Here is an 11,724-nt window from a genome sequence, read left to right on the forward strand (position 1 = left end):
CTGTTTTTTGTTCTCTAGTTATTTAAATAAAAGAAAAAAACAAAAGAAGCATGAGCAGCAATTGCACATAATTGAGATGGCTAGTAACTAGAGCTAGGGGTTCTATCCTGGTCTAAAATTCGGTTATCCTGGTTTTCCAGTTGAACCCAGACAGACCAGCCATAGACTGAACCATGGTCACTCAACCAATTAGCTTATGAAAGATATCTGGTCATCCAATGGATACCTCAAACTGGTCCGATCCAGTTTGGTTTGGTTCGGTTTTAGGCATTTCAAGCCCAAACTTGAATTTGTACCTACTTCATTAATTTAATTAAATAAATAAATCAATATCTTGTCTTTGCTCTTTTTTCCATTTTTTATTAATAACAGTTAAGACCACTTGCTAAGTATTCCAGTGGTCTTCTTCCAGAACATATAGGAGTAGAAATATAATGATAAATAATTAAGAATCCCTGTTGGCCTCTCTTTATTAATTTCATGCACAACAAAAGAGCTTAATATTATAGAGAATCAGAGATCTATCTGCCTTTACTTCTTCTGGATGAATAAGTTTCCCTGTTCTAAAAAGGGATTCTGTCTTGTTACTTCACTACAAATGGAGCCTTACAATATCAAAATCTATCCATCTCCATCTCCTTCTTCTCCCTCACTAGTCATTTCAGTCGCAGATGCAACTGAGTTCTCCTTCCATGGCTTCTCCACCCAAACTTATCTTCTTTCTTAGTCTCTCATGTCTCCTTATTCTCCATGGTACTACTGCAAAGCCTCAACCATATGTTATCTACATGGGTAGTTCTTCAAATTACAGTAATGGAGAAAGTGATACAGAAACAGAAGAATCAGCTCACTTGCAATTACTATCTACCATTATCCCAAGGTTCTTATTCCATCTTTCTGAACTTTTCTAAATCTTTCATCACTTCCAAATTTATAAGATTTTTTATGGTATTTTAATTTGAATTCATTTTACAGTAAAGAGAGGGAAAGATTGTCTCTGATTCATAGCTACCATCATTCTTTCAAGGGGTTCTCTGCCATGCTTACAGAGGAAGAAGCTTCTGCATTATCTGGTACACTCTGTTTCCTGTTTAACTTCTTTATTACTCCTTCTGTGCAAAAGTACAGCTTTGCCTGTAAATTGAATTTTCTAATCAACAAAGAAAAGCCTATAATGGAAGTTAGGTATTGCTCAATTACCCATCAATTACTTGTGAAATTAATGGGGAATGATCATTATTCATCATGGTGTATTGCTGTTGAATCATAAAATTTCCTCTACTCAATTAGACTGATGTTAAATAATCATACATGGGAAGGAGAATGCTACATGATTGCATGGTCCTTACATCAAGTGGTGCCAATGAAGGGATGCGTAAGGGTTGGGATTTTAATATTTCACATGGGTGGGATTGTCATTTCAGCCCTTCAGTGTCTAGGTGCATGGCCACACAACTAGGTAGAATCTTTTCCCGTCATATATATAAGTAGGTTTTGAGGCATCATAAACAAGCAAAGTGAACTATTTCACTCACTGATAGCTGATTTAGATATAATTGTTAGGACAAAATTTTCCTTTACCATTGGGTGAATGAAAACACAGTCCTAGTGTGACCCCTCTCTCTCCCCATATATCTTTCCCCCTATTGTATGGTGTCGATGGGCCACGGTGAACTGATGCATGTTCACCATGGCTTCAGGAAAACTCGGTCGTAATTATAATGCTCAATCAATTGTACTTTTTTTTTTGCATAAAGATTTTTATAACTGACACATTTGTTAATGTTGGATGTGGGTAGAAATCATCCTTAAAAGCTATAGCCATTGAGGACAGAAAATCCCCTGGGGAAATACCTGAGTTTGAATGCCCCTGCATAGAGAGGTAGATTGTCGGGGTTGATACATAAGTAATTGCAAAAGCTTATAGTTTATTGAATACCTCTCTTTAATGGCCTACTTTTTGAGTGAGATCTATCGAATCTTAACAAGTGATATCAGAGCCAAGACGTGAAACATTGGGTGCTTGGAAAGATATTTATTTGATGATATGGATCATATATTATTTGAACAGGTCATGAGCAGATAGTATCTCTTTTCAAGGATCCGATTCTTCAACTCCACACAACACGATCTTGGGATTTTCTAGACGCCGAGTCAGGAGTCCGATCTAACTACCTCCAATACCCTGAGGGATCTGAAGATGTCATAATTGGAGTTATAGATACAGGTATCCCTCTCTCAGCATCTCCCATTGTAAGTTAATGCCTTCTAGTACTCCTTTTGGTGGTTCTCATTGCAATGTTGTATACAATTTTTTGATTAATTTCTTGTTGTTGTTCTTGTTCTACTAGGGATATGGCCTGAATCGCCGAGTTTTAACGATGATGGCATCGGAGAAATCCCTTCGAGGTGGAGAGGAGTTTGTATGGAAGGATCCAATTTCAAGAAATCGGATTGTAATAGGTGAAATTATCATTATTATTCACATTTCAAGTCGCCATTTTAACCTCTTATTTGTACTCTCATTCCTTCGGATTTATTAGATTTATATGGTAACAACCCAGATCAACTCAAGGCCTCAATTCAAGCTTGACCTAACCCTAACTCGGGTCTAGGAATCTCAACCTTGAACCTGCCTTTGGGGCTGAAAAGCCCAACTCAGGGCCCTTCTGAGATAGGGTGGGTTCAGGCTCACTGGGCCAAACTTGCACGTCTCTCGATTTTTTAGATTAGTGTTAATGATACATTGCATGCAGGAAGTTGATAGGGGCTAGATACTACAACATTCGAGATTTCTCAGATGGGCCTGATCACTCTGGCCTTAACAAAACCCATGGAGGAAGAAATTCCACTGGGTCCCCAAGGGATACAGTGGGCCATGGTACTCACACATCATCAACTGCAGCTGGTGCTAGAGTTGCAAATGCAAGCTACTATGGATTAGCACAAGGAACAGCGAGGGGTGGGTCCCCTTCAAGTAGGATTGCAATGTACAAGGCATGCTCTCTCAATGGCTGCTTTGGAGCTACAATTTTGAAGGCTATTGATGATTCAATCAAAGATGGTGTTGATATAATCTCAATTTCCATTGGGATGAGTTCACTTTTCCCATCAGATTTCCTAAATGACCCAATATCCATTGGTGCATTTCATGCCAATCAAATGGGTATTATGGTAATTTGCTCAGGAGGGAATGATGGACCAGATCCATATACTGTTGTTAATGCTGCTCCATGGATCTTCACAGTTGCAGCTTCAAATATAGATAGACAATTCCAATCTACTGTTGTCTTAGGCAATGGAAATTCTTTTCAAGTGAGTTATTATTCAATATTTGTTAGTTAATAGGAGGAAAGAACATTACCTGGTCATGTGGTAACTATGCCATAACCTGGGTCGGTAGGAGTGCACGCACAAGCATCCAACTAGGGTGCAAAGCATCTTTTCACGATGCCTTGCATTTGAACGTATAGAATGCTATTGAGGTAGTGTTCTTTTCCCCTAGTTAATAATTTGGGGAAACGAATGCTCCTTGATCGTGCAGCCCCTGCGCCCCGACACAAAAGGTGGTGAAATGACTCCTCCATCCCCGTGAAATCCAAAAAAAACCACCCCTTGTTTGATGCCCATGTGCGTCCCCCTATTGACCCCTGTGACTAGAAAACGTTCTTTTCCAATAATATTATTGAAATTGTTTTTTTCTTTTCTATTATGGATATTAATTATATATAAATAAATTGAGTTTTTAATTATGGAATTAATTAAACTGTCTAGGGATTTGCAATAAACTTCTCTAATCTCACAAGATCAAAGACATACCCACTTGCATTTGGAGGAGATGTTGCTGCTCCTTCAGCCCCAGTGTCGGAAGCTAGGTAAACATCAATTAAAATTGGTTTTTAAATTATTATTATTATTATTATTTAATTTAATATATTTTCCAAGTGCAGCAACTGTTACCCAGGGTCATTGGATTCCAAAAAAGTTGCAGGAAAAATAATAGTGTGCACAAATACCAATCCATTGGACTCAAGAAGAATAAAGACATTGGTGGTAGAAGCAGCCCAAGGAAAAGGGTTGATTTTGATAGATGAAGAAGAGAGAGGAGTGGCTTTGGATTCTGGTGTTTTTCCATTCTCCCAAGTTGGAGATATGGCAGGACATGAGATCCTGAAATACATAAATTATACCAAGTAAGTATTCTATCTTGATTCCAAGCTTCCATGTATATGATAAGATGAGGAGGCCAAGGTGCATGGGCTCATGTTTTAATCTGTTGGGACAGGAACCCAATGGCTACAATTCTTCCAACGGTAGATGTGGAGAAGATTAGACCTGCACCTGTTGTTGCATATTTTTCATCCAGGGGTCCTGGAGGCCTCACCGAAAACATTATCAAGGTCCTCTCTCTCTCTCTCTCTCTTCATTTGTCATTTTTCCAGGCATGGGTTGGTTACTATAAGTTATCTCCCTAATAACTCTTTATGGATTTCTAGTCTCATGCAAGCGGACAACAGATGCTTGGATTGGTTGTTTTTAGTCTGTATTTAAATTTCTATTTTGATAGATCCACTCCTATATTTTTAGCAGTCAATTAGAGTGTATCCAACAAGGGACTTCGTGAGATATAACATATTATATAGATATTTAAAATAAGAGAGAAAGAACGTTACCTAGTGGTGTAGCCGCTGCATTAGTGTTTGGGCCAGTGAGAGTACATGTATAAGCAACCAATAAGAGTGGTGGGGACGTCTTTCCATAACGTTATGTGTCTGAGTGTAGAGGGCACAACCGAATTGTATTCTTTTTCCTCTTAAAAAAAAGGGGGGAGGGGGGAAGGTTGCCTAGCCAAGTAGACCATGTACCCAGATATATGAGTGTGAGAAATTACACTATGCCTCTTTTGAAATAAATAAATAAAAACTACATCCATGTACATGCTCTCATTGATCCTTTGCTAATGGATGGGCTATGCAACCAGACAATTATCTCCTGCCCAACAAAAATGCAGAAAATACCTAAGAAATTTGTTAAAAATGATAAAAGAGAATTATATGCATAAATACTATGAAATTATTTTTATTACGGTAAAATGATATCTTCATAATTTTATGAAATGATAAAATTACATTTTAGTAGTCACATATGGTGTAAGCTCCTCTATCACATAGATCCACTCATATCAATCCATTTGCACCACAGAGAAGCAAGAAGTTGGGAAAAAAAAAATGTTGATATCATTACTTGTTGGTGACGACAAACCTCGTGTCATATACAAGACTTCAAGACTTCATTTCTTATTTTTTATTTGATCGAATTCTGGACAAACCCTTATTTAACATTACATATTTGATTGTATGTGGTTATACATTAAAAAAATGTAGGATGAAAGCACTGTGTATAATATTAGACTGAGTGTCCCCACACCTGCAATGAATGGAAATCCCTTCACCGGGCATGGGATAGGTGAAAAAAGTATTTAGAAGAGTATTTTAAAAACATACTAAAACCCTATAGGATTTGTCAACCCTAGAAAAAAAATATCTATTAAATTGAACTTTTTTTTTTTTTTGGAATATTTTTTTCTTGGTAGAAAATAAAAGAATATCAGATGCTTATTCTGGTTTTGTGTCCACAATAGATAATCTAACAATAATAATGAACCATGAAAATGCAGCCAGATGTAACAGCACCTGGAGTTGGCATATTAGCAGCAATGATCCCAATTAACGATATAGGGGCTGCCCCAGTCGGAAAGAAGCCATCTGATTTCGCCCTAAAATCAGGGACCTCCATGGCATGCCCTCATGTTGCTGGCGCTGCTGCATTTCTTAAATCACTACACCACACTTGGACTCCTTCCATGATCAAGTCTGCTCTAATGACAACAGGTAATTAACCCATATTTAAACTCTCACCTATCCATGATTTGCGTCTGAGACATTGTATGTAATCCATTCCATTTTCATACCATATATAATTGAACTCCCAAAATTATACTACATTTTAATTTTTTTTAGTCTATGTATTTATTTACTCATTAAATTAATTAATGTATAGAAATATGAGTATTTTTTTGTATCTAAAATTTATAATAATATTCTACAATGACCAAAATGGTGAAAGTGATCAGAAATTGTATCTTTTTTTTTTTAATTGTCCTTTGCTTTATTCTTAAAATTTATTTAATATAGAGATAAAAATAGGTTTTCAAAATAATTTTAAAATGATTTATTATTATGTTATTACTAAAAACGGACGAAATGTTCCTGCCACCTGGGCTTGCAACTAAAGAAATATAATTTTCAAGGGTAGTTTAGAAAGTATTAAAACTTAGGAGGGTATTTGTGAACCCAAAGGGAAAGTGGATTATTCCATTTTCTTGGCTACAAGCCTAGATAGTAGGAACTTAGCTGCTACCCTACTAGTAACAAAATTTGTTCCATTAAAAACTGTTTATTTTTTTAGTAGACATCTGAAATGACAAGATTTTTTTGCATTGAAAAAAAAAAGGTATTATACTAATAGCACAAAAAGTAAGATTATGTCTCTTTTTTCACTAACCTTGGTTACAACAAGATTTCTCAATTAAATTATACCCAAATATATCTCCCTCATTTTTATCATACCCAAATTTACCATTTTGCCCTAGGCTATCCTAATGCATAACCCTCTCTCTCTCTCTCTCTCTCTCTCTCTCTCAGAGTAAAGAATTTGATTTTGCTTTTATCTATTTCCACAGCAACTACTTTCAACAACTTGAGGAAGCCAATAACAAACAGCTCAAATGGGTTTGCTAGTCCACATGAGATTGGAGCAGGAGAAATAAGCCCAATAAAGGCTCTTAGCCCAGGGCTAGTTTATGAAACTACACCAAGTGATTATCTGAACTTTCTTTGCTATTATGGGTACAAGGAGAAAATTGTAAGATCAATGTCTGGCACCACTACTTTCAGTTGCCCCAATAACTCATTTGAAGACCTCATCTCCAATATGAACCATCCATCAATCTCTATTAGCAAGCTTGAAAGGCATCTTGGAGTCAGAACTATTGTTAGGACTGTAACCAATGTGGGACCAATGAATGCCTCATATATTGCTAAAGTCCACTCTCCCTCAGGATTGGTGGTCAAGGTATCTCCAGGGAAGCTTGTCTTCACAAAGTCTTCAACAAAAGCTTCATTCAAGGTCTCATTTTATGCCAAGGGTTCAATAACAGGTTATAGATTTGGTTATTTCACATGGTCTAATGGTGTTCACCTTGTTCGTACAATATTTGCAGTAAATGTTGTATAAGCTGAATATTTTCATTTTGGGTTTTGACCAATCTACTAAATAATCATAAAAGCAAATAATTTTTTTTTTTTTTTTTTTTAGTTCAACAAGAAATTTTCAATCTCTCTGCAAGCATTAACCATTTTTGTAATACATTATGTTACAAGATAATGGATTTTCCAGTAATTGTAAGTTGCAACATAATGAATTTTCAATAGTTAATTGCTTTTGAACATTATTTTCATAGTTTTCTGAGCCATTGGGGTAGGGTATGTTAGCACATTTGTCTCCATCTCTCTCTTTCTCATATGAATGACTTTGATACCCTCCAATGTAGGATGCTGTTTTGCCGCATCTCATTGGTGTGTTCCTCAATATCACTTGCTTAGAGAAATCTCTCCCATATATTTAAAAAAAAAAAAGAAAAATTGTGGTTTTAACTCATTCCACTGCTTGCTTATCAACTATGATTTACCAATATTTTGGAAAAAGGTTGGGGAACACTTGGGTCTCTCTTTCTCCCTTTTAGAAATGACTCTGATGCTCCTCTAATCCGAGGCCCCCATTGTTTGAGCCGCTGGCTTTAGGAAAGCTAGTGGTGTGCCCAATCCTCTCCCTTATATTTTTTAATAAATTGGTTTATTCTATTACTTTTTGATATATACAATACAAGGAAAGGGTTGGGCACGCTGCTAGCTTTCCTAGAGCTAGCAGCTCAATCAATGGATGGACTGTGATACAAGGGGCAGTGGGATCATTTCCAAAGGAGGAGAGAGAGTGACACAGTCTACAATGTGCGCAACCTTTTCCCATAATGTAAAAGAAAAACTCATTTTTAACCCTGGACTAACCTAAGGATTCAAAACACTATTGGGGGCCTGAGAAACCTCCAGAGCCCCTAGGGTGGGGCACCTTTGTTCAAACGTAGTTAATGGGTATACAACCTGAGGAAAAAACAGAAGTAGAAGAAGAAGCAGCAGAAGAGAAGGAAATTAACATATATAAGGGATATTGATAAATATTATTGATTTCTCTTTTCTTCTTTATAATTTTCATTATAAGAGGGTAGTTTTATATATCATACAAGTAGAGGATATATATAAATTCTACATTTCCAGCTGGTTAAGCTTTGAACAATAGTCACCAGGTGAATGACAAATCTAGCTAGAATACCCAAAGTAACTAGAAATAATTAATTAGAATGAGTTGAAACACTCATGCTCTGATGAATTGGAATCTTCACTGGGAGAGTGAGTGTGTCTACCTTCATAAGTTGTTATCACCATTCTACAATCTTCTGATAATCGCTCCACTCTCTTCTTCACTCGACAATTGTTATGTGTGCAACGATAATAACTTCTGGTAGAAAACCAAAAAAAAAGGGAAGAGTACATATATAAACTGTTTAGTTCCATGCACTGATAAGTACTCCACAGGTTAATAATACCATCAAGTGAATATAAATGAAATTTTTTTACTTTTTTTTTTTTTTTTTTTCTATCATTTTAATTAGTCCTTCTAAATATCCATTTTAAAGAACTAAATGTAACAATGTTAAGTCTACTAATTTCAGCTATTCAATATTACCATATGCCAAGAAGAATCATGACAAATGTTTTTATGGTGGGTGTGACCTCTCCGTGTCTAGATACATGGGAGCAAAATGGCTGAATGTATATATAGTTCCTTTCAAACGAAAAAATGGTTGGTGGGTAATGAAAATTTGTTACTACGTAATGCATACAAAATAAAAACTAAATTATAACTAATGATAGTGGGGTAGTGTGATCAATAATAGATTGTGAAAATAATAAATGAGAGGATAAACTTGTGTTTTGGTTGTTTCCAAGAGTGAGAGAGTGGTTGTTGATCGAGGTTGGGATAAGGTGGGTTATATCACCCTTGTTCTCACTTCTCTTGATTTATGATTTTAATAAAGTTATATGGACTTCCCAAGTCGCAGGTAATATTTGCGATTAAGGGGGAAACAAAAGGAATAAAATTGTATGCCTTATAAACTTTCCCACCTATTTATACAACAACATAAATATACAAATAAATATAAGAAAGAATCTTATCAGCTCCATAATCAAAAGAGTCATCACAATTACAAAATCAATTAAAAAGCTGGATTTTCAAAATCAGTCTCTACTACTGTTGTGGTAACTGCAAAATTATTTTACAGATGAGGACACTGATGCTCTCATTCTCATTTTGCATTGCATTCTAGGAGGTAATACATTTGCATTCCTAGCATTGATCTTCATGGTTGTCCTGTTTATCTCTAGGCCCTCAAACTTCAGAAGGATTCCAATACATAGAACTCTATATGTATCTAATCTAAATCCCACAAAACAAAATCTGCATCTTATCCTCAATACAAGGTTTTGTCACAGTACATGAAGAAAGTATTTGGCTAAGCAAGTCATTTTATAATCAAAGAGAGTTGAATCACATCATGATAATCACACAAGCTATATTTCCTCATAATCACACCATATACATAATATCATATATACATCACTTCACCTTCTAAGCTATAGTTAAAGGGTGTGCTTAACTTCCTTTTTTTTACCACTTTATTTATTGGGAACAACTTGTCACCAAAGTTAGTTTTATTCCAAAGGTTATATAATGTTAGAGTAAAAAAAAGGTTTTCAAAAAGTTGAAAGTTATTTAATATAATTTAATGGAGTTTTATGTGAAATTATAGTTTAATGCAGTTTTTATGTGAAATGACAATGTTTATCATCATTGAAAAAACGTGGATCACACTGAAAGGACAAAAAAAAAAAACCTCTTTTATAAAATCACTACCTGATTGTGTGGTCATTGCACTAGCACAGGAACAAACCATGGGGTAGGATGGTCTTTCCACCACCCTTGTGTATGGCATAAGGTGCATGACCAAGTACCAATCTTTGAGAAAAGATCTTCTCACACCGACCCCACACCCCATGGATGATGTGAAATGTGATAGAGAGGAGATCCGGAATCACGATCTTTTACCCTTATTTTTAATAAGATGTTATTTTTTGGGGGGTTAAGAATAAAATGTTATATTCCACTGTATTGTCACAGTTCTCCCTCACACACACAAAAGATTGATGGCCTTATATCATTATTATGCATTGATTAAGTTTGAAAAGTAAGGCAGTGGCCGGCTGTTAACCTACTGTAAGTCCAATGCAATCAACTACTTTAATTGACTTCATTTTTATTACCTATCTATCGGTCAATCTACTTCCAAGATGTCCAAATTTGATGCTTCTTTATTAGCACGAAATAATAGGGCATTAATCTCTAGAGAAGGCAAAAGTTAGCAATAATAATAATAATAAGATCATTTTTTACCCCAAAAGAAAAATTAGTGCAGTTTTAATTTCATAATTGGACAGCTTTTTCTGACTTAAACAAGGATGTAATGATATGATAGATGTATCATCCTGATGAAATTATCATTTCATACAGATTCTACATTATACCTACCAAGTAATTCGATCTATAGTACTGTTCTCTTAGATTTCAAACTCATTACGGGACTTTGTTTAGAGGGTGGACCTTAGCGCAACTGTAAAGATCGTAAAATTGCTCTATATATAGCAACTACAGTTAGGAAACAGCTTCTCTGCAAACAGGGGTAAGGCTGCATACATCATTATGACATTTTCTGGACCTCATAGTGATAAGAGCCTCATGCATTGGTTACACCCTTTAGCGAGGGAGCTTGGCTCAATAGTAAAGTTGTTTCTTTGTGATCTACTAATGTTGTAAATTCGAGTAAGAAAATACCCTCCCCACAAAGTAGAGGTAAAATTGCATACATTTTGATCTTTCTCAGATCTCGCAATAACAGGTGCCTTATGCACTGGATATATATGTCCTTTCTTATATTACAATGCCAGCTATTCTGACCGCATTGAGCCAGTATTTTTCTGCCACTTTCTATCACTTTACCACTAAAACTTTAAGCATGCACTGCTTTGGTGTAAGATCTTCTCCAGTAGTAAAAGATCGATCCATATATAGAAGGTGGGAATATAGTAATTTCTATGACTTGTATTCAAGTTATGTACTAATGGTAAATGGTTGGTGGGTATGGCATTTTCCATTCCGAATAACCTAAAATCCATTATAATAAGATCATAAATATAATAATCTTATTAGGTTATGCCTTTCTTATCAGAGCTTTTCATCTTTCTAGTCATAATGAAAAGAAGATACTACAGAAAACCCACAAGGTATTTTAATTACCAGTCAAAAACTTTTTAACCATAATTCAATTTCACCAAGATCCATTGCTACATGTGCTGATTAATTCGTGTGGCTGTGATTGTGTTTCAGTCAGCAATCATGTCTCAATGTACTGAGAACACTTGAGTTGCAACTTTCCATTTCAGAAGCTCTGCACCTCAAACTAATTTTTTTTTTTTTTTTCTAATTCGTTAT

The 11,724-nt window shown here is 35.6% G+C and overlaps 2 protein-coding genes across 2 annotated transcripts in view; one reads left to right on the forward strand and one right to left on the reverse strand.

The window, feature by feature from the left end:
* The first annotated feature begins 512 nt into the window (after positions 1-512).
* On the forward strand, positions 513-7,373 carry LOC122081082 (CO(2)-response secreted protease-like). The gene is made up of 10 exons (XM_042648048.1): positions 513-880; positions 976-1,073; positions 2,072-2,227; positions 2,352-2,463; positions 2,757-3,315; positions 3,775-3,875; positions 3,951-4,193; positions 4,286-4,400; positions 5,678-5,891; positions 6,743-7,373. The coding sequence occupies exons 1-10, from the start codon at positions 672-674 to the stop codon at positions 7,294-7,296; spliced, it is 2,361 nt and encodes a 786-aa protein (XP_042503982.1). The 5' UTR covers positions 513-671; the 3' UTR covers positions 7,297-7,373.
* Positions 7,374-8,284: 911 nt separating this feature from the next.
* Positions 8,285-11,724, reverse strand: part of LOC122081565 (probable WRKY transcription factor 12) — a 4,958-nt gene continuing 1,518 nt past the window's right edge. Inside the window, exon 4 of the mRNA XM_042648744.1 lies at positions 8,285-8,634. Coding sequence (XP_042504678.1) covers positions 8,472-8,634 — 163 coding nt within the window. The 3' untranslated portion in view covers positions 8,285-8,471. The remainder of the gene's footprint in view (positions 8,635-11,724) is intronic.

The sequence above is a fragment of the Macadamia integrifolia genome, chromosome 6 (genome assembly GCF_013358625.1).
Source record: "Macadamia integrifolia cultivar HAES 741 chromosome 6, SCU_Mint_v3, whole genome shotgun sequence".
NCBI classification, from domain to species: Eukaryota; Viridiplantae; Streptophyta; class Magnoliopsida; order Proteales; family Proteaceae; genus Macadamia; species Macadamia integrifolia.

Excerpts from the sequence above, each read along its gene's own strand:
- LOC122081082 (XM_042648048.1), top strand. The coding sequence starts at position 672 with ATGCAACTGAGTTCTCCTTCCATGGCTTCTCCACCCAAACTTATCTTC. Across the intron at positions 2,228-2,351 it reads AATTGGAGTTATAGATACAG|GGATATGGCCTGAATCGCCG; the intron begins GTATCCCTCTCT and ends TTGTTCTACTAG. Across the intron at positions 4,401-5,677 it reads TCACCGAAAACATTATCAAG|CCAGATGTAACAGCACCTGG; the intron begins GTCCTCTCTCTC and ends ATGAAAATGCAG.